At 39.8% G+C, this 22,388-nt stretch overlaps 1 protein-coding gene across 1 annotated transcript in view; it reads right to left on the bottom strand.

The window, feature by feature from the left end:
* The window catches only part of prkcq (protein kinase C, theta), a 111,408-nt gene that overhangs the window by 10,905 nt on the left and 78,115 nt on the right, over window positions 1-22,388 (bottom strand). Inside the window, exons 6-18 of the mRNA XM_061914119.1 lie at window positions 18,661-18,829; window positions 18,566-18,597; window positions 18,413-18,498; window positions 16,152-16,281; window positions 15,963-16,072; window positions 15,790-15,895; window positions 15,566-15,732; window positions 15,327-15,500; window positions 13,061-13,152; window positions 12,917-12,979; window positions 12,719-12,857; window positions 4,754-4,942; window positions 335-463 (exon numbers count right to left, since the gene is read on the bottom strand). Coding sequence (XP_061770103.1) covers window positions 335-463; window positions 4,754-4,942; window positions 12,719-12,857; window positions 12,917-12,979; window positions 13,061-13,152; window positions 15,327-15,500; window positions 15,566-15,732; window positions 15,790-15,895; window positions 15,963-16,072; window positions 16,152-16,281; window positions 18,413-18,498; window positions 18,566-18,597; window positions 18,661-18,829 — 1,586 coding nt within the window. The remainder of the gene's footprint in view (window positions 1-334; window positions 464-4,753; window positions 4,943-12,718; window positions 12,858-12,916; window positions 12,980-13,060; window positions 13,153-15,326; window positions 15,501-15,565; window positions 15,733-15,789; window positions 15,896-15,962; window positions 16,073-16,151; window positions 16,282-18,412; window positions 18,499-18,565; window positions 18,598-18,660; window positions 18,830-22,388) is intronic.

The following is a 22,388-nucleotide window of genomic DNA, read 5'->3' as shown; positions in this document are numbered from 1 at the left end:
TTCTGTCTCTCACAGTTGAAGTGTACCTATGATGAAAATTACAGACCTCTGTCATCATTTTAAGTGGGAGAACTTGCACAATCGCTGGCTGACTAAATACTTTTTTGCCCCACTGTGTGTGTATGTATATATATATATATATATATATATATATATATATATATATATATATATATATATATATATATATATATATATATATATAATAAATAAATAATGAAATCCAGAGGCAAATTCTTACATTATTCGGAGTTACGGGCGGTAAAATGAAAACTGGATTGACATCCTTGCACAACAACAATAGTGGGTGAAAGAAAAGGGGATGGAAGGTTACCAAGGTCGGCTTGAAGGGCGGCTCCACCTGCCGAAGTTCCAGCGCGTTCCAGTCCATGTCGCCGAAGAAGCTGTGCTTCCTGATATCGCCCTTCACTCCCAGGCGCCCCTCAGGTTCTCTGACAAACAGCTGCCAGAAAAAACACAGTATTGTTGAATTTGGAATCTTAATTGAACGTATTTAAAGGATTGAAATGACTTGGCCCACAGGAGTGCGCGTACAGTCAGTGGAATTAAGTTTATTGTGTAACCGAGAAATTGTTTAAAGCAGGGGTGTCCAAATTTTTTCCCACTGAGGGCGGCACACTGGAAAATCAAAGCAAGCGGGAGCCATTTTGATATGTTTTTATTTCAAAATGCAATACACCCCCCCACCGCTTATTCCCTTTCGGGGTCGCGGGGGGCGCTGGCGCCTATCTTAGCTACAATCGGGCGGAAGGCGGGGTACACCCTGGACAAGTCGCCACCTCATCGCAGGGCCAACACAGATAGACAGACAACATTCACACTCACATTCACACACTAGGGCCAATTTTAGTGTTGCCAATCAACCTATCCCCAGGTGCATGTCTTTGGAAGTGGGAGTAAGCCGGAGTACCCGGAGGGAACCCACGCATTCACGGGGAGAACATGCAAACTCCACACAGAAAGATCCCGAGCCTGGATTTGAACCCAGGACTGCAGGACCTTCGTATTGTGAGGCAGACGCACTAACCCCTCTGCCACCGTGAAGCCCAAATGCAATACAATATACTGTATTTCCTTGAATTGCCGCTGGGGCGCAAATTAATTTAAAACCTCTTCTCACTCCGGCACTTACCAAAGGCATGTAGTAAAAAATTGAGTGTGATGTAGGCTTGGACCTTAAATCCTACTGAATAGATCTTATTCTTCTTCCCTTTATGCGATTTCAAATGACCGGTATTGAAATCAGCCTCCTCCATTTTGGAAATGATGACAGGGGAAGTGTCACTCGTGATTTCACAAGTTTGACCAGGCGGTAATTCAAGGCAGGCGCATACTATATGCCCGGCGGCAATTCAAGGAAATACGGTGTGTGTAAAAATATACATGTAGGCCTCCAGTCAGGCTTGATCCCAGGGACCCCAAAGGATTTTGGTCCAAAAAATATTTAAAATGTGTCATTATTTTGTATTATTGTTATTCAAGGTTTAAATCTGTAGATCAACATTAGGTCTATCTGTCAATATAACGTTTTTAAAGATTTAAGTTGTATGCTGTTTTTGTCAAAGAAAACCCTGTTTTCCTCTAATAGAATTTTAAAGTGGAATATTTGAGATTATAGAATAATTGGAGCCTTAAAAATGTCAACATATAACACCATTGATTTCAATTTGTTATTATTTTTTTACCAATGACACCAAAAAAAAAAAACGCACTAAAATTATTTGGGATCCGAAAGGGTCCTACTCACTAAAAATATATATATATATTTTTTTTTACTGTTTTCTTTAAACACAATCGTCTTGAGATCAACTTCAGATCCATCTGTCTATTATAACTTTTATTGTTGTTTATGTTTTTTGTTTGTTCTTAATAGGCCCTTCTTTAGAAAAAACAGCACATTTGTTTTCATATGGCAAACACAAAATATGCAACATTTTCCCCCAAAAATATCTCAAATTGGAATAATTAATGTGACATTGATTTGGATTAATTATTATTTTTTAAAGAAAATAACAGCCTGCATGGCAGCTTTCTGTTATTAAAGTAAACATTGCAACATTTTCTCGTCACATTTCACCTGTTTAATGTTTTATACCAATTTTTTTTATTTTTTTTTTTTATTTAATTGTATTTTTAGACTGTGCTTAGGGCCGTTAAAAATTACCCGCGGGCCACACTTTGGACACCCCTGGTTTAAAGCTAAGTAACAGGAACAATATGTCATCTTTAACAAAAAGTTCTAGCTTAATTACTACAAATAATAAACAAAAAATATAATCCAACACAAATGATCTTTTAGTCACAAATCTTGTTTTTGAGTTCTACAATGGTTTTAAGCGGGAAAAACTGATCGACTGTTAGAGCCGACTTATTACCACAATTTTTCTCACCGAAACCTGCCGGTTGGCATGTGGTCGGGAACCATGTTCGCTTGACCGCTCTGTTCCATAGTAAAGCTTCACCTTCGGGAATGTAAACAAGGAAACACCGGTTGTGTTTGTGTTGCTAAAGGCAACTGCAATACACCGCTTCCCACCTACATCTTTCTTCTTTGACGTCTCCACTATTAATTGAACAAATTGCAAACGATTCAGCAACACAGATGTCCAGAATACTGCGAAATTATGCGATTAAAGCAGACTACTTATAGCTGGGATCGGGCTGGAAAAAAATGTCCGCTACAATCCGAGACGTCAGGCGCACGCGTACGCGTCATCATACCAACGTTTTCAACAGGATACTTGGCGCGAAATTTAAAATTGCAATTTAGTAAACTAAAAAGGCCGTATTGGCATGTGTTGCAATGTTAATATTTCATCATTGAAATATAAACTATCAGACTGCGTGGTCGCTAGTAGTGGCTTTCAGTAGGCCTTTAAAATAATGACTTTTGATCGCATTTATTTCGGAGTAGGAGTGCATAAAAAAAGAACAACATATGTGTGCTTGTCTTACATAAGGATAGTAAATGAAAATCCCCCAGAAAAGGTGCAGCACCCCTACAAGGTCTCTGAGGTCTGCTGAACAATTTCTTCTTGTGGTCCCAAAAGCCCGATTAAAATCCAGACGGGATCGCGCGTTCTCTGCTGTGGTTCTGAATATTTGCAACGATCTCCCTCTAGTGATTCGGACGTCTCCCTCTTTAAAGAGTTTTGAATCACGTCTTAAAACATATTTTACTCCTTGGCTTTTAAACCAGCAGGAGAGTTGTGTCGTCCGCCTATTGAGTCATACCAAAGACTATAAAAATGGGATTATTTCCCATCGTTGCTTGATGTACAGCTTAAGTTGTTCAACAGTCCGAACCTCCGTTGTGCTATTTTAGGATTCATATTGCACCACACATTTTCAATGGGAGACAGGTCTGGACTACAGGCACGCCAGTCTAGTACCCACACTCTTTTACTATGAAGTCACGCTGTTGTAACAAGTGACTTGGCATTGTCTCGCTGAAATAAGCAGGGGCGTCCAAAACCTGTATGTACCTTTCAGCATTAATGCTGCCTTCACAGATGTGTAAGTTACCCATGCCTTGGGCACTAATACACCTCCATACCATTTTACACTTGGTGCCAAGAACAATCCGGATGGTTCTTTTCCTCTTTGTTCCGAAGGACACCACGTCCACAGTTACCAAAAACAATTTGAAATGTGGACTCGTCAGACCACAGAACACTTTACCACTTTGCATCAGTCCATCTTTGTCTACTTTCATCTACTTTGTCTTGTTATATTCTTACTTTACTGTTATATTGTTATTCCTATTGTTGCTTTTTATTTTTTTATTCTTTTTGTAATATTTCTCTATTTTGTTTCCTTTTAAACCCCCATTATTTACTTTTTACTTTTTTTTAAATTGATTTCAACTCTGTACACTGCTGCTGGAATTTTGATTTTCCTGAAGGAACTCTCCTGAAGGAATCAATAAAGTACTATCTATCTATCTATCTATTTATCTATCTTAGATAAGCTCGGGCGGCCTTTCTGGGTGTTGTTGATAAATGGCTTTGGCTTTGCATAGTAGAGTTTTAACTTGCACTTACAGATGTAGCGACCAACTGTAGTAACTGACAGTGGTTTTCTGAAGTGTTCCTCAGCCCATGTGGTGATATCCTTTATACACTGATGTCACTTTTCAATGCAATACCGCCTGAAGGATCGAAGGTCTGTAATATCATGGCTTACGTGCAGTGATTTCTCCAGATTCTCTGGACCTTTTGATATTACGGACCCTAAATGGGGTGAAATCCTTAAATTCCTTGCAATAGCTGGTTGAGAAATGTTTTTCTTAAACTGTTGGACAGTTTGATCACGCATTTGTTGACAAATTGGTGACCCTCGCCCCATTCTTGTTTGTGAAAGACGGAGCATTTCATGGAAGCTGCTTTTATACCCAATCATGGCACCCACCTGTTCTCAATTAGCCTGTTCACCTGTGGGATGTTCCAAATAAGTGTTTGATGAGCATTCCTCAACTTTCTCTGTCTTTTTTGCTACGTGTGCCAGCTTTTTTGAAACATGTTGCAGGCATCAAATTCCAAATATATTTGCAAAAATACTACCATTTCGAACATTAAATAACTTGTCCTTGCGGTCTAGTCAATTGAATCTAAGTTGAAAAGGATTTGCAAAGTATTGTATTCTCTTTTTATTTACAATTTACACAACGTGACAACTTCACTGGTTTTACGTTTTGTGCTCAATTCAAATTCATGTGTGCTCGAAGTCTGACCTGGACCAGGATGTCCTTGGTGTCTTTGGTGAGCCAGCGGGGGTACACGGGGTTGTCGGTGCGTATGGACTGAAAGAGTTCCTCCTCGTCCCGGCCGTGGAAGGGGGACTGGCCGATAAGCATCTCGTACAGCAGGACCCCGAAGGACCACCAGTCCACTGAACTGTTGTACTTCTGGCCCAGCAGGATCTGAGGCAGCGGCACACAAACGTGTGAGGAGCAAGAATCTCTGGAGACACTCACAGACACAGCAAGGTCGTCTACCACTGTTAGGTTGGTTGAAAAATTATCATCATCATAGTTTTCATCAGCCACATTTTCCCCAGGATTCAATAAGATGATGACTAATTAACACAAATGAATGTTGACAAAAACTATGATGAAAAACCACATTTGGCCACAGATAGTAATGACATCAAATCATACCTTATTTAGTCCTGTAGACAGGAATATTATCGCAGCACGTAGGAAAGGGGGCGGGGTTAGTTACGAACAGCGATCCGATCAAAACTACTGACTTTCAGAAGTAGGAAGTTGGATTTTGCGCTGCCAAAACTACAGTTAACATTGTAAAAAGTTACATTAGAAACGTGGACACATTTCACTTTTCACAACTTCAGAACAACACAACATGTAAACAAGTGTGAGTTTTATCACTACTAAAAACATAACTAGAACAACAACACAACATGTAAACAAGTGTATTATCACTATTAAAAACAACTACAACAACAGCACATGTAAACAAGTGTAAGTATTATCACTACTAAAACAACTAACTAGAACAACACATGTAAACAAGTGTGAGTATCATCACTACTAAAAACAACTAGAACAACACAACATGTAAACAAGTGTGAGTATTATCGCCACTAGAAACACATCTAATTTAAACAAAAACACATGTAAACAGTGCAAGTGACAATCACACCAAAACACGACTAAAAAAACAACACAACATGTAAACAAGTGTGAGTATTATCACTACTAAAAGCAACTAACTAGAACAACAACACAACGTGTAAACAAGTCTAAGTATTATCTTGAACAACAACACAACATGTAAACAAGTGTAAGTATTATGACTACTAAAAACAACTAACTTGGACAACAAAGTAACATGTAAACAAATGTGAGTATTATCACTACTAAAAACAACTAACTTGGACAACAAAATAACATGCAAACAAGTGTGAGTATTATCACTACTAAAAACAACTAACTTGAACAACAATACAACATGTAAAAAAGTGTGAGTATTATCACTATTTAAAACAACTAACTTGGACAACAAAATAACATGCAAACAAGTGTGAGTATTATCTCGACTAGAACAACTAACTAGAACAACACAACATGTAAACAAGTTCGAGAACTATCACTACTAAAAACAACACAACATGTAACCAAGTGTGAGTATTATCGCTACTAAAACAACTAACTTGAACAACAACACAACATGTAAACAAGTGTGAGTATTATCACAATTTAAAACAACTAGTTTGGACAACAAAATAACATGCAAACAAGTGTGAGTATTATCACCAGTAAAACAACTAACTAGAAAAACAAAGTAACATGTAAACAAGTGTGAGTATTATCACTACTAAAAACAACTAACTAGAACAACAAAGTAACATGCAAACAAGTGTAAGTATTATCACTACTAAAAACAACTAACTTGGACAACAAAGTAACATGTAAACAAGTGTGAGTATTATCACTACTAAAAACAACTAACTAGAACAACAAAGTAACATGCAAACAAGTGTAAGTATTATCACTACTAAAAACAACTAACTTGGACAACAAAGTAACATGTAAACAAGTGTGAGTATTATCACTACTAAAAACAACTACAACAACAGCACATGTAAACAAGTGTGAGTATTATCACTACTAAAAACAACTAGAACAATAGCACATGTAAACAAGTGTGAGTATTATCACTACTAAAAACAACTAACTTGGACAACAAAGTAACATGTAAACAAGTGTGAGTATTATCACTACTAAAAACAACTACAACAACAGCACATGTAAACAAGTGTGAGTATTATCACTACTAAAAACAACTAGAACAATAGCACATGTAAACAAGTGTAAGTATTATCAATACTAAAAACAACTAACTTGGACAACAAAGTAACATGTAAAAAAGTGTATTATCACTACTAAAAACAACTACAACAACAACACATGTAAACAAGTGTGAGTATTATCACTACTAAAAACAACTAGAACAACAGCACATGTAAACAAGTGTGAGTATTATCACTACGAAAACAACTAACTAGAACAACACAACACGTAAACAAGTATGAGTATTATCGCAACTAGAAACCCATCTAATTTGAACAAAAACACATGTAAACAGTGCAAGTGACAATCACACCAAAAACACAACTAAAAAACAACACATGTAAACAAGTGTAAGTATTATCACTACTAAAAGCAACTAACTAAAACAACAACACAACGTGTAAACAAGTCTGAGTATTATCTTGAACAACAACACAACATGTAAACAAGTGTAAGTATTATGACTACTAAAAACAACTAACTTGGACAACAAAGTAACATGTAAACAAGTGTGAGTATTATCACTACTAAAAACAACTAACTTGGACAACAAAGTAACATGTAAACAAGTGTAAGTATTATGACTACTAAAAACAACTAACTTGGACAACAAAGTAACATGTAAAAAAGTGTGAGTATTATCAGTACTAAAAACAACTAAAACAACACATGTAAACAAGTGTGAGTATTATCGCTACTAAAAGCAACTAACTACAACAACAACACAATGTGTAAACAAGTCTGAGTATTATCTTGAACAACAACATGTAAACAAGTGTGAGTATTATCAGTACTAAAAACAACCAACTTGGACAACAAAGTAACATGTGAACAAGTGTGAGTATTATCAGTACTAAAAACAACTAACTTGGACAAAAAAAGTAACATGTAAACAAGTGTGAGTATTATCAGTACTAAAAACAACTAGAACAACACAACATGTAAACAAGTGTGAGTATTATCACTACTAAAAGCAACTAACTAGAACAACAACACAACGTGTAAACAAGTGTGAGTATTATCTTGAACAACAGAACATGTAAACAAGTGTAAGTATTATGACTACTAAAAACAACTAACTTGGACAACAAAGTAACATGTAAACAAGTGTGAGTATTATCAGTACTAAAAACAACTAGAACAACACAACATGTAAACAAGTGTGAGTATTATCACTACTAAAAACAACTAGAACAACAGCACATGTAAACAAGTGTAAATATTATCACTACTAAAAACAACTAACTTGGGCAACAAAGTAACATGTAAACAAGCGTGAGTATCATCAGTACTAAAAAAAACTAGAACAAAACAAAATGTAAACAAGTGTGAGTATTATCAGTACTAAAAACAACCAACTTGGACAACAAAGTAACATGTGAACAAGTGTGAGTATTATCAGTACTAAAAACAACTAACTTGGACAAAAAAAGTAACATGTAAACAAGTGTGAGTATTATCAGTACTAAAAACAACTAGAACAACACAACATGTAAACAAGTGTGAGTATTATGACTACTAAAAGCAACTAACTAGAACAACAACACAACGTGTAAACAAGTGTGAGTATTATCTTGAACAACAGAACATGTAAACAAGTGTAAGTATTATGACTACTAAAAACAACTAACTTGGACAACAAAGTAACATGTAAACAAGTGTGAGTATTATCAGTACTAAAAACAACTAGAACAACACAACATGTAAACAAGTGTGAGTATTATCACTACTAAAAACAACTAGAACAACAGCACATGTAAACAAGTGTAAATATTATCACTACTAAAAACAACTAACTTGGGCAACAAAGTAACATGTAAACAAGCGTGAGTATCATCAGTACTAAAAAAAACTAGAACAAAACAAAATGTAAACAAGTGTGAGTATTATCAGTACTAAAAACAACCAACTTGGACAACAAAGTAACATGTGAACAAGTGTGAGTATTATCAGTACTAAAAACAACTAACTTGGACAAAAAAAGTAACATGTAAACAAGTGTGAGTATTATCAGTACTAAAAACAACTAGAACAACACAACATGTAAACAAGTGTGAGTATTATGACTACTAAAAGCAACTAACTAGAACAACAACACAACGTGTAAACAAGTGTGAGTATTATCTTGAACAACAGAACATGTAAACAAGTGTAAGTATTATGACTACTAAAAACAACTAACTTGGACAACAAAGTAACATGTAAACAAGTGTGAGTATTATCAGTACTAAAAACAACTAGAACAACACAACATGTAAACAAGTGTGAGTATTATCACTACTAAAAACAACTAGAACAACAGCACATGTAAACAAGTGTAAATATTATCACTACTAAAAACAACTAACTTGGGCAACAAAGTAACATGTAAACAAGCGTGAGTATCATCAGTACTAAAAAAAACTAGAACAAAACAAAATGTAAACAAGTGTGAGTATTATCAGTACTAAAAACAACTAGAACAACAGCACATGTAAACAAGTGTAAATATTATCACTACTAAAACAACTAACTAGAACAACACAACATGTAAACAAGTGTGAGTATTATCGCCACTAGAAACACATCTAATTTAAACAAAAACACATGTAAACAGTGCAAGTGACAATCACACCAAAAACACAACTAAAAAAACAACACAACATGTAAACAAGTGTGAGTATTATCACTACTAAAAGCAACTAACTAGAAGAACAACACGACGTGTAAACAAGTCTGAGTATTATCTTGAACAACAACACAGCATGTAAACAAGTGTGAGTATTATCACTACTAAAAACAACTAACTTGGACAACAAAGTAACATGTAAACAAGTGTGAGTATTATGACTACTAAAAACAACTAACTTGGACAACAAAGTAACATGTAAACAAGTGTGAGTATTATGACTACTAAAACAACTAACTAGAACAACAACACAACGTGGAAACAAGGGTGAGTATTGTCTTGACCAACAACACAACATGTAAACAAGTGTAAGTATTATCACTACTGAAAACAACTAACTTGGACAACAAAATAATGTGCAAAAAAGTGTCAGTATTATCACTATTTAAAACAACTAACTTGGACAACAAAATAACATGCAAACAAGTGTGAGTATTATATAACACTACTAAAAACAACTAACTTGGACAACAAAATAATGTGCAAACCGTCAGGCTTGCCACTCACAGTTTGTTTGTGTTTTAGTTTCTCCTCTGTTTAGTATTTCCTGTCCTTAGTTCCTCTCAGCACTCTTATTTTGGTTCAGCTTCCTGTTTGTCTCCCTGAGTGCTTTGTTTCCCCTCAGCTGTGGCTGATTGACACCTGGCCACACCTGGTGTCTATTTTACCTGCTTTGTTCCTCCTGTCAGGGCTGGATTATTGGATTGTCGATGTCGCTCTTGTTATCGCTCCTGTCGTGTCATACCTTGTCTTGTCTATGCAGCGTTGCGGTAAGCTATGTTTGATTGCGGTTTTTAGCTTATTGCCTTTTGTTCCCTGCTTCCAAGTTTGTTTTTACATTACATGTACGACTTCTGTTTCCTGCTCAGTTCTTGCTAGCTTCCATGCTAAGTTCCTTTTTGTTTTTCTAGCTCCCACGCTAGCTCCCTTAGTTTGTTATCCGCCCACGTGCGTGCTTTTTGTTTGTTCTTGTTTAGTTTTAATTAAATCATGTTTTCCTATCCAATGCCCGCCTCCATCTCTGCATCTTAGGGTTCGACAAAAAACAAACTGTGACACAAACAAGTGTGAGTATTATCACTATTTAAAACAACTAACTTGGACAACAAAATAACATGCAAACAAGTGTTAGTATTATCACTACTAAAAACAACTAACTTGGACAACAAAATAACATGCAAACAAGTGTATTATCACTACTAAAACAACTAACTTGGACAACACAAAAACGTGCAAACAAGTGTGAGTATTATCACTACTAAAAACAACTAACTTGGACAACAAAATAACATGCAAACAAGTGTATTATCAGTACTAAAACAACTAACTTGGACAACACAAAAACGTGCAAACAAGTGTGAGTATTATCACTACTAAAACAACTAACTTGGACAACACAAAAACGTGCAAACATGTGTGAGTATTATCACTACTAAAACAAGTTTATTGCCTTTTGTTCCCCTGCTTCCAAGTTTGTTTTTATATTACATGTACGACTTCTGTTTCCTGCTCAGTTCTTGCTAGCTTCCATGCTAAGTTCCTTTTTGTTTTCTAGCTCCCACGCTAGCTCCCTTAGTTTGTTATCCGCCCACGTGCGTGCTTTTTGTTTGTTCTTGTTTAGTTTGAATTAAATCATGTTTTCCTATCCAATGCCCGCCTCCATCTCTACATCTTAGGGTTCGACAAAAAACAAACTCTGACACAAACAAGTGTGAGTATTATCACTATTTAAAACAACTAACTTGGACAACAAAATAACATGCAAACAAGTGTGAGTATTATCACTACTAAAAACAACTAACTTGGACAACAAAATAACATGCAAACAAGTGTATTACCACTACTAAAACAACTAACTTGGACAACACAAAAACGTGCAAACAAGTGTGAGTATTATCACTACTAAAACAACTAACTTGGACAACACAAAAACGTGCAAACGTGTGAGTATTATCACTACTAAAACAACTAACTTGGACAACACAAAAACATGCAAACATGTGTGAGTATTATCACTACTAAAACAAGTTTATTGCCTTTTGTTCCCCTGCTTCCAAGTTTGTTTTTATATTACATGTACGACTTCTGTTTCCTGCTCAGTTCTTGCTAGCTTCCATGCTAAGTTCCTTTTTGTTTTTCTAGCTCCCACGCTAGCTCCCTTAGTTTGTTATCCGCCCACGTGCGTGCTTTTTGTTTGTTCTTGTTCAGTTTTAATTAAATCATGTTTTCCTATCCAATGCCCGCCTCCATCTCTACATCTTAGGGTTCGACAAAAAACAAACTCTGACACAAACAAGTGTGAGTATTATCACTATTTAAAACAACTAACCTGGACAACAAAATAACATGCAAACAAGTGTGAGTATTATCACTACTAAAAACAACTAACTTGGACAAACAAAATAACATGCAAACTAGTGTGTTATCACTACTAAAACAACTAACTTGGACAACACAATAACGTGCAAACAAGTGTGAGTATTATCACAACTAAAACAACTAACATCACAACATGTAAACAAGTGTGATTATTATCACCACTAAAAACAACAAACTTGAACAACACATGTAAACAGTGTGAGCATTATCACTACTAAAACAACAACATAACAACATGTAAACAAATGTGATTATTATCACCTCTAAAAACAAGTAACTTGAACAACAACACATGTAAACAGTGTGAGCATTATCACTAATAAAACCACTAACAACAACATCACAACATGTAAACAAGTGTGATTATTATCACCACTAAAATAAACAAATTTGAACAACAACACAACATGTAAACAGTGTGAGAGTATAATCACTACTAAAAACAACTAACTAGAACAACAACACAACATGTAAACAGTGTGGGAGTATAATCACTACTAAAAACCACTAACTAGAACAACAACACAACATGTAAACAGTGTGAGAGTATAATCACTACTAAAAACTAACTAGAACAAACACACGACACGTAAACAAGTGTGATTGTGACGTATTTAGATTGAATTAAATGTGATAAAGTGTAGTTGCAACAAAATCTCCAGGTTTACTCTGCCAGCGTTGGGTGTTCCCCAGCTTGTAGTCCAAGTACTAGTAGCAGCTGACGCTCTTAAAAACAAGTTTAGTATTTGGATGCTAATTCTAACTTGTTTTGCTTAGTTAAACGTAGACTTGTGGGCTGTAGCTCGTTAGTAAACATTTTACATCCGTGTCCCAACCTCGGGGGCGATGTAGTCCGGGGTCCCACAGAAGGTGGACGTCCTCGACTCCTCCTGCATGGTCTCCTTGCACATGCCAAAGTCTGCAATCTTGATGTGTCCCTCGGAGTCCAGCAGCACATTGTCCAGCTTCAGGTCCCTGCACAAACACCCCAGGACGTTTTCTTTTTGCGTTTTCGAAGGTTTAGTCATTCTCACCGATAAATGACTCCTTTGGAGTGCAGGAACTGGAGGCCGCAGACGATCTCAGCCGCGTAAAAGCTGCAGGAATAGGGAGAAAGGATTGTGGGTTGTGTGATCCGGGTTCTGGAAGTACATGGTATGGTGGCACTGGTCACGTACGTGGATCTGTGCAGGTCAAACCTGTGGCAGTTCTGGATGTGGAACATGAGATCGCCTCCGTTCAGGTACTCCATGGCAAAAAACAGGTTCTCCTGGGGACAGAGACTTTGCTAGGTTAGGAGAGGATAGGACTTTATTGTCATTGCACAAGTACAACAAAACTATGTTTTCAGCACAAAACCATTCAAGATTAGACAAACAAAACAGTGTACAGGGTTACAGAACGATAACGCTGATAGGTCGCCAAAGGCGCCCTGTTTAAGATGGGGAAAAAGGTAAAATGCAGGGGTAGAAGATAAGTAAAAAATACAATCAAGACTAGGCTCCTCTCCAACACACCCATTGTCTTGGGTGTGTTGATGTCAGAGATGCGCGGACAGGCAATTATATCATCCGCAACCGCATCACTAAAGTCGTCATCCACCCGCCATCCACCCGAACCAACATTTTATCAACACCGCAACCGCCCGCCACCTGCCCGTTGTTATATATCAGGGGTCGTCAGCTTTAACCATTCATATATCTATATTGACCCGTTTCAAAGAGAATAAAAGATTATGAGAGCCGCAAACATTTTCGCGACTGTTTGCTGGTGCTTATTCAGATAACGAGATTAAAGGCGTGCTATGAAGCCATTGACTTTGACACCTTCAACAACATGTGCAAACTGTTTGCCAGTCCAGTAACATGTTGTGTGCAGCTTCCGCAGACACACGTACAAGATTGAAAGGCAATACTGGGTGACACAGAGTACACTGATGGTTGTGATATAAACAATTTTAACACAACAAATACCCAGGATCCTTTGCATCCATGAGTATTCCTGACTATATTATACACCCCGCTAGCACCAAACCCCGCCCACCTTACCAACACACGGGGGGTGGGTGGGGCGGGGTTTGGGGCTAGCGGGGTGTATAATATAGTCAGGATTACTCATGGATGCAAAGGATTCTGGGTATTTGTTGTGTTGCGTTTATGTTGTGTTACTGTGAGGATGTTCTCCCGAAATGTGTTTGTCATTCTTGTTTGGTGTGGCCTCACAGCGTGGCGCATATTAGTCAGAGTGTTAAAATTGTTTATATCACAACCATCAGTGTACTCTGTGTCACCCAGTATGCCTCTCAGTCGTGTACGTGAATCTGCGGAAGCCACATATAACATGTTGCTGGACTGGCATGCAGTTTATACATGTTGTAGAAGGCATCAAAGGAAGTGGCTTTATAGCAGGCCCTAATTCTTGTTAAATGGGTGACCACCAGCAGATATTCGTGAGAATGTTTGCGGCTCCTGTTGTTTCTTTACTTTGTGATACGAGTCAAAATGGCCCTTTGAGTGTTAAAGGTTGCTGATCCCTGAACCATGAATATCAAATAATTCCGAATGGTTCAACCGCCACCTGCCCGAAACTATTTAAAATCTAATTTATCATCATGTCACCCGCGGATGAGATCGCAAACCTCGCATCTCCAGTTGATGTAGTGTTCATAGGCCTGGGACCGTTCTGCATGCAAGCAAAAGTTTGACTCCCAGTGTCATTGAAGAGGGAGGGAGTCCAAAAGCGTCCATCATTGAGGTGATCTCGGGGGATGTTTTCCGAAAAGCCTGCAGCTTGTTGTTGCAGCGCCAAAGCCATTCGAGGGAGTAAAATTGTAGATTCAGATTTTTTGTTTTCCGCAAGCAGACATTACAATTAGTGTAATCTGTTCTATTCGTCCACGCTGGCCCTTATATCCAATTTTTCCATGATATGATTTATCTTCCGATCAAAATCGCCCCAGTCTGTGAACCCACAGCCCGGCCCAAACCTTCCATTGCGACGAACAGCCTTTGGGCTCCTGGAGTGGCTGTCATCGTCTTACAAATTTGACGATACACTAGAGCAATGCCCAGCCCAATCAGCAGGTGCTTTGCGATCACGGGTCCAAATAGGTAGATGTCTTCCACGTCCTCGATGGAAAGGACTGAGAGGCACATGATTCTCCATTTATCGCAGGAATCTCTCACGTACCCCGCAGCCATGGTTCCTTCAGGGCAGCCAGGCTCCCCAGAACCTCTGTTCCTCGTCAAAAAGATTTTGTCAATTGAGTTGAGAGTCCAGCTGATCAATTCCATGTCTGATGTTTACATTTGGAGGACAGCGCAAAGAAAGAGGCTTCAGAAAAGTGTAGACAAGACAAAACAAAGAGAGCAAGCAGGGAGAAGAAGGGAGGCAAGACCGGAAAGAACATCGAGGCCAAGGAAAGGAGGTTTGGGGGGAGCTTACCTTTGTCTGGAAGGTGCAGTACAGGTGTGTGAGGAAGGGGTTTTCCCAGGCTAAAGAGAGGACCCTCCTCTCCACCATGGTGCACTCCACATCGTCGTCCATCAGAACCACATCCTTCTTCAGAGCCTTGACTGCAAAAAAACGCCCGCTATTTTTCAGCTCGGCTAAAAAAACCTGCGAAAAAAAACCAACTCCCGTCAGAAAACACGTTTTTATTTGCCTACTTTTAATCGGATCACCTTGCCAAAGCTGCCCTTGCCGAGCATCTTGTGCAGAACAAAGTCGTCGATGGAAAATTTGGGCTGATCCTTTCTTGGGAAAATGTATATAGGCTCCTCCTTCTTCTCCTGGTCGACTGGCAGCTCGCCAGTGTCTGCCGGCCCCTCCCAGGACACACCCTGCAACTCTGCGGGAAGTGGCAGGTTGAAGACAAGCACGGATGACCCGCACTAACTGGGTGTACCTTTACTCGCCAAGTCGTCTGCTATCGGCGCTCGGATCATTCCCGGCTGGCTGACACCCACTGGACCTTCTCGGCCGACAATGTCACCTTCTCTGCTGGTCCTGGCCTGAAGGACGGAGGGTAAGTCAAGCAATAAAATACAACCCCCGATTCCTCAGAGCTCTTGTCCTGACCTGCTGTTTGCTCTCAATGATGGCCAGCGCTTCTGCCATCAGCTTCTGGTTGACTCCACACAGGTTGGCCACCTTCTTCTGACACTTGTGGTGGACGTTCATGCAACACTCTGCAGCAGAAACAACCCGCAGTTGACGACGACTCGCCGCAAACTGGTGCCCCCTGTGTACGTACGGGTGTGCTCTCACCCTCACATTTCAGACCCTGCTTGGCCAGCCCCCACAGAAGGGTCCCGCAGTGTTCACAGAAGGTGGGACTCTTGTAGTTATACACTTTGAACCTGTGCGGCATGTCGATCTTGAAGCGCTCTTTGTGGATCTGACACACACAAACACAATGTCAGCAAGTGAAGACAGCTTTTTTTTGGACACTGAATTTAAGTACTGTGTTTTCCGGACTATAAGGACACACTTAAAGGCCTACTGAAATGAGATTTTCTTATTTAAACAGTCTATTCTATGTGTCGTACTTGATCATTTCGCGATATTGCCATATTTTTGCTGAAAGGATTTAGTAGAGAACATCGACGATAAAGTTCGCAACTTTTGGTCGCTAATGAAAAAAGCCTTGCCTTTACCGGAAGTAGCAGACGATGTGCGCGTGACGTCACGGGTTGTGGAGCTCCTCACTTCCACAGTTGCGATAGACAATCAAATCACAAAAGAAGCATTTAAGTCCCATCTTAAAACTCATTTGTATACTCTAGCTTTTAATTAGACCCCCCTTTTTAGACCAGTTGATCTTCCGTTTCTTTTCTTTACTACTCTACCCCCCTCGCCCTTGTGGAAGGGGGGTAGCTGTCCAGAGTCGGGACACGGAGTGGACCGCTCGCCTGTGCATCGGTTGGGGACGTCTCTGCGCTGCTGACCTGTCTCCACTCGGGATGATCTCCTGCTGGCCCCACTCTGTACTGGACTCTCACTATTATGCTAGATCCACTATGGACTGGACTCTCACTATTATGTTAAATCCACTATGGACTGGACTCTCACTATTTTGCTAGACCCACTATGGCCTGGACTCTCACTATTATGTTAGATCCACTATGGACTGGATTCTCACTATTATGTTGGATCCACTATGGACTGGACTCTCACTATTACGTTAGATCCACTAAGGACTGGACTCTCAATATTATGTTAGATCCACTATGGACTGGACTCTCACTATTATGTTAGATCCACTATGGACTGGATTCTCACTATTATGTTGGATCCACTATGGACTGGACTCTCACTATTACGTTAGATCCACTATGGACTGGACTCTCAATATTATGTTAGATCCACTATGGACTGGACTCTAACTATTATGCTAGATCCACTATGGACTGGACTCTCACTATTATGTTAGATCCACTATGGACTGGATTCTCACTATTATGTTGGATCCACTATGGACTGGACTCTCACTATTACGTTAGATCCACTATGGACTGGACTCTCAATATTATGTTAGATCCACTATGGACTGGACTCTCACTATTATGTTAGATCCACTATGGACTGGACTCTCAATATTATGTTAGATCCACTATGGACTGGACTCTAACTATTATGCTAGATCCACTATGGACTGGACTCTCACTATTATTGTAGATCCACTATGGACTGGACTCTCAGTATTATGTTAGATCCACTATGGACTGGACTCTAACTATTATGCTAGATCCACTATGGACTGGACTCTCACTATTATTGTAGATCCACTATGGACTGGACTCTCAGTATTATGTTAGATCCACTATGGACTGGACTTTCACTATTATGTTAGGTTCACTATGGACTCTCACTATTATGTTAAATCCAATATGGACTGGACTCTCACTATTATGCTGGATCCACTCTGGACTGGACTCTCACTATTATGTTAGACCCACTCTGGACTGGACTCTCACTATTATGCTAGATCCACTATGGACTGGACTCTCACTGTTATGTTAGATCCACTATGGACTGGACTCTCACAATATTATGCTAGACCCACTCGACGCCCATTGCGCCGGTCGCCCTTGGGGGCAGAGAGTCCCCACATCTGTGGTCCCCTCCGAGATTTCTCATTGTCCCATTGGATTGAGTTTTTCCTTGCCCTGATGTGGAATCTGAACCGAGGATGTCGTTGTAGCTTGTGCAGCCCTTTGAGACACTCCTGATTTAGGGCTATATAAATAAACATTGATTGATAGATTGCAGTGGGACATCACTGAAAGCCTAGTTGGGAAACTCACGGCACGCCACTGAGTTTTTTGATGATCAAAAATTGAGTGTATAAAAATTCAACCTACATTTTCAAACACACACATTTTGCTCACAATATTTTTTTCAATGAACTTGTGAGCATAATTTGATTTAAAAATAATCAGAACACTTACTTACCGGTGCATACCAAAAAAAAAACTTTGGTAATAAGGACACAAAAGGACATAAACTTGCTACAAGCTCGTGGTTACCATGGTTTCTTTGCTGTTGATGGCCGACCCCGTGCATTTGGCAATGACTTTGTCGATGCATTTTTTGTGGATGGCTGCGTTGCACTCTGTGGGGCAGGACAGAGGCTGCATTATGAGGATCACGTCAGACTAACACAAACTCGCGTGACTCACGTCTGCACTGGTAACCTTGCTTGTTGAGACCCCTGCAGACAGACAAAGGGCATATTCATTTTCTTTTTCCATATCGTGAGAGGTAAGCGGCGTACCAGACAAACTCCTTGCAGACAGAACAGAAGGTGGGCTGGGGGAAAAAGGTGGCGCTGAACTCGTGGCATTTAACCAGGTGAATTTTAGCCTGTTTGATAGCGCCGCGTCGCTGGTGGAGGGCAAACAGACCCTCCCGGTCCGGCTCGCCTTCGGCCTTCCCCGACGCGTCTAAAACACAAAAACATTTGTTCATATATATATATATATATATATATATATATATATATATATATATATATATATATATATATATATACATAATCATGTATATATAGAATCACACAACTTTAGTATGCTTAAAGTCTGTTGCTATAGTTATTAGCTATTGTGCTCAAGCTGCATGTTTTCTATCTGTGCAAGGACAAAAGTTATTTTCTGAGGGGTGGCCTCAGCCGCAGATGTTATCTGTTACCAGGGACGGCGTGGCGCAGTGGGAGAGTGGCCGTGCACAACCCGAGGGTCCCTGGTTCAATCCCCACCTAGTGCCAACCTCGTCACGTCCGTTGTGTCCTGAGCAAGACACTTCACCCTTGCTCCTGATGGGTGGTGGTTAGCGCCTTGCATGGCAGCTGTGAATGGGTAAATGGGGAAGTAGTGTCAAAGCGCTTTGAGTACCTTGAAGGTAGAAAAGCGCTATACAAGTACAACCCCTTTATCATTTATATATTTATCTCTGTTTTAGCCTGCTAACAGCCAAGGACTTCAAGGACCTCAACGAAGATGAGATGACAGCACGTAGACGAAGCAGAAACAAGAAAATCGCAAGGCCCCCAGCACATTCCGTCACATATTGTACGTACTGGAGCTGCTTTGCATGATATATGTGACCACTCCTTTTAGAGGCTGCCTCAGTGATGTTGACAACGAAACGCCTGAAAAAATAGAGGGACGCATATGTTCTATCTGTGCAAGGACAAAAGTTATATTCTGAGGGGTGGCCTCAGCCGCAGATGTTATCTTTGTTTTAGCCCGCTAACAGCCAAGGACTTCAAGGACCTCAACGAAGATAAGATGACAGCACGCAGACGAAGCAGAGACAAGGCGAAATCCAAGGCCCCCAGCACATTCTGTCAAATATTGTACGTACTGGACCTGCTTTGCAAGATATATGTGACCACTCATTTTAGAGGCGGCCTCAGTGATGTTGACTATGGAACGCCTGAATAAATAGAGGGACGCGGGAGCTGAACCTTAGAGCATAGGGCGAGACTGGGACTAAGTGTGCAGCTCCATGCGTTCTCCTCATGAACTAAATTGAACTCTGTCTCTGCATGGTTCCTTCCTTCTTGTCTGTATAATAGATCTCATCGGTGTTTGAACCTGACATACACTACAGATGGTCGCCATGGCAGCTGTTTACCTTAGCTGTGATGCTACGGTCTATTTATAAAAAAAAACATAAGGGGTTTCCGGCACCTTCCTCTGCTCAGCCTGGTGTTAATGTCAGGAAAAGCGCAAGCAATATGCTCTATGTTAAGAAGGAGGAAATAGAATCCGACAATGACGTTGGTAGAATAAGTGTTGATATTCTGTTTATTTCCCTGGGAACCTACAAGTAAAATTGCTATTTTTGCCTCGTCCTTGACTTTAAGTGAGTGGGTGAAGAATGAAATACCAACCTAATAAGTCGGAAAGAGAAAGAGATGATACAGTATTATCTACACACAGTTGCTACTAAAAGACTGGGTAATTATTTTGACTTGGGGAGCCAAATTTTAAGGATAAGAAAAAAAAAATTATATATATATATATATATATATATGTATATATATATATATATATATATATATATATACACACACATAGTCCAGGGTGTACCCCGCCTTCCGCCCGAATGCAGCTGAGATGGGCTCCAGCACCCCCCAAGGGGGACAAGCGGTAGTAAATGGATATATATATATATATATATATATATATGGGAAACTTATCAAGGAGCTTTTTGTATTATTAGGTCCATCAGTGCTAAATATTATAAACTTATCACTTTCCTCGGGCACTGTTCCCGTTGCATTCAAAAAAGCGGTTATTCATCCTCTCCTTAAAAGACCTAACCTCGATCCTGACCTCATGGTAAACTACCGACCGGTGTCTCACCTTCCCTTTATTTCAAAAATCCTCGAAAAAATTGTTGCAGAGCAGCTAAATGAGCACTTAGCGTTTAACAATCTATGTGAAACCTTTCAATCCGGTTTCAGGGCAAATCACTCGACTGAGACAGCCCTCGCAAAATTGACTAATGATCTATTGCTAACGATGGACTCTGATGTGTCATCTATGTTGCTGCTCCTCGATCTTAGCGCTGCTTTCGATACCGTCGATCATAATATTTTATTAGAGCGTATCAAAATACGAATTGGTATGTCGGACTCAGCCCTGTCATGGTTTAACTCTTATCTTACTGATAGGATGCAGTGCGTCTCCTATAACAGTGTGACCTCGGACTATGTTAAGGTAACGTGTGGAGTTCCCCAGGGTTCGGTCCTTGGCCCTGTACTCTTCAGCATCTACATGCTGCCGCTGGGTGACGTCATACGCAAATATGGTATTAGCTTTCACTGTTATGCTGATGACACCCAACTCTACATGCCCCTAAAGCTGACCAACACGCCGGACTGTAGTCAGTTGGAAGCGTGTCTTAATGAAATTAAACAATGGATGTCCGTTAACTTTTTGCAACTTAATGCCAAAAAAATGGAAATGCTGATTATCGGTCCTGCTAGACACCGACCTCTATTTAATAATACAACTTTAACATTTGACAACCAAATAATAAAACAAGGTGACTCTGTAAAAAATCTGGGTATTATCTTCGACCCAACTCTCTCCTTTGAGTCACACATTAAAAGCGTTACTAAAACGGCCTTCTTTCATCTCCGTAATATCGCTAAAATTCGCTCCATTTTGTCCACTAAAGACGCCGAGATCATTATCCATGCGTTTGTTACGTCTCGTCTCGATTACTGTAACGTATTATTTTCGGGTCTCCCCATGTCTAGCATTAAAAGATTACAGTTGGTACAAAATGCGGCTGCTAGACTTTTGACAAGAACAAGAAAGTTTGATCATATTACGCCTGTACTGGCTCACCTGCACTGGCTTCCTGTGCACTTAAGATGTGACTTTAAGGTTTTACTACTTACGTATAAAATACTACACGGTCTAGCTCCAGCCTATCTTGCCGATTGTATTGTACCGTATGTCCCGGCAAGAAATCTGCGTTCAAAAGACTCCGGCTTATTAGTGATTCCTAGAGCTCAAAAAAAGTCTGCGGGCTATAGAGCTTTTTCCGTTCGGGCTCCAGTACTCTGGAATGCCCTCCCGGTAACAGTTCGAGATGCTACCTCAGTAGAAGCATTTAAGTCTCACCTTAAAACTCATCTGTATACTCTAGCCTTTAAATAGACCTCCTTTTTAGACCAGTTGATCTGCCGCTTCTTTTCTTTCTCCTATGTCCCCCCCTCCCTTGTGGAGGGGGTCTGGTCCGATGACCATGGATGAAGTACTGGCTGTCCAGAGTCGAGACCCAGGATGGACCGCTCGTCGGGACCCAGGATTGACCGCTCGCCTGTATTGGTTGGGGACATCTCTACGTTGCTGATCCGCTTGAGATGGTTTCCTGTGGACGGGACTCTCGCTGCTGTCTTGGAGCCACTATGGATTGAACTTTCAGAGTATCATGTTGGACCCGCTCGACATCCATTGCTTTCGGTCCCCTAGAGGGGGGGGG

The sequence above is a fragment of the Nerophis ophidion genome, linkage group LG10, assembly GCF_033978795.1.
Source record: "Nerophis ophidion isolate RoL-2023_Sa linkage group LG10, RoL_Noph_v1.0, whole genome shotgun sequence".
Taxonomy (NCBI): Eukaryota; Metazoa; Chordata; class Actinopteri; order Syngnathiformes; family Syngnathidae; genus Nerophis; species Nerophis ophidion.
Note: the sequence above shows the minus strand (reverse complement) of the source record. Positions and strands in the feature narration are given on the sequence as shown.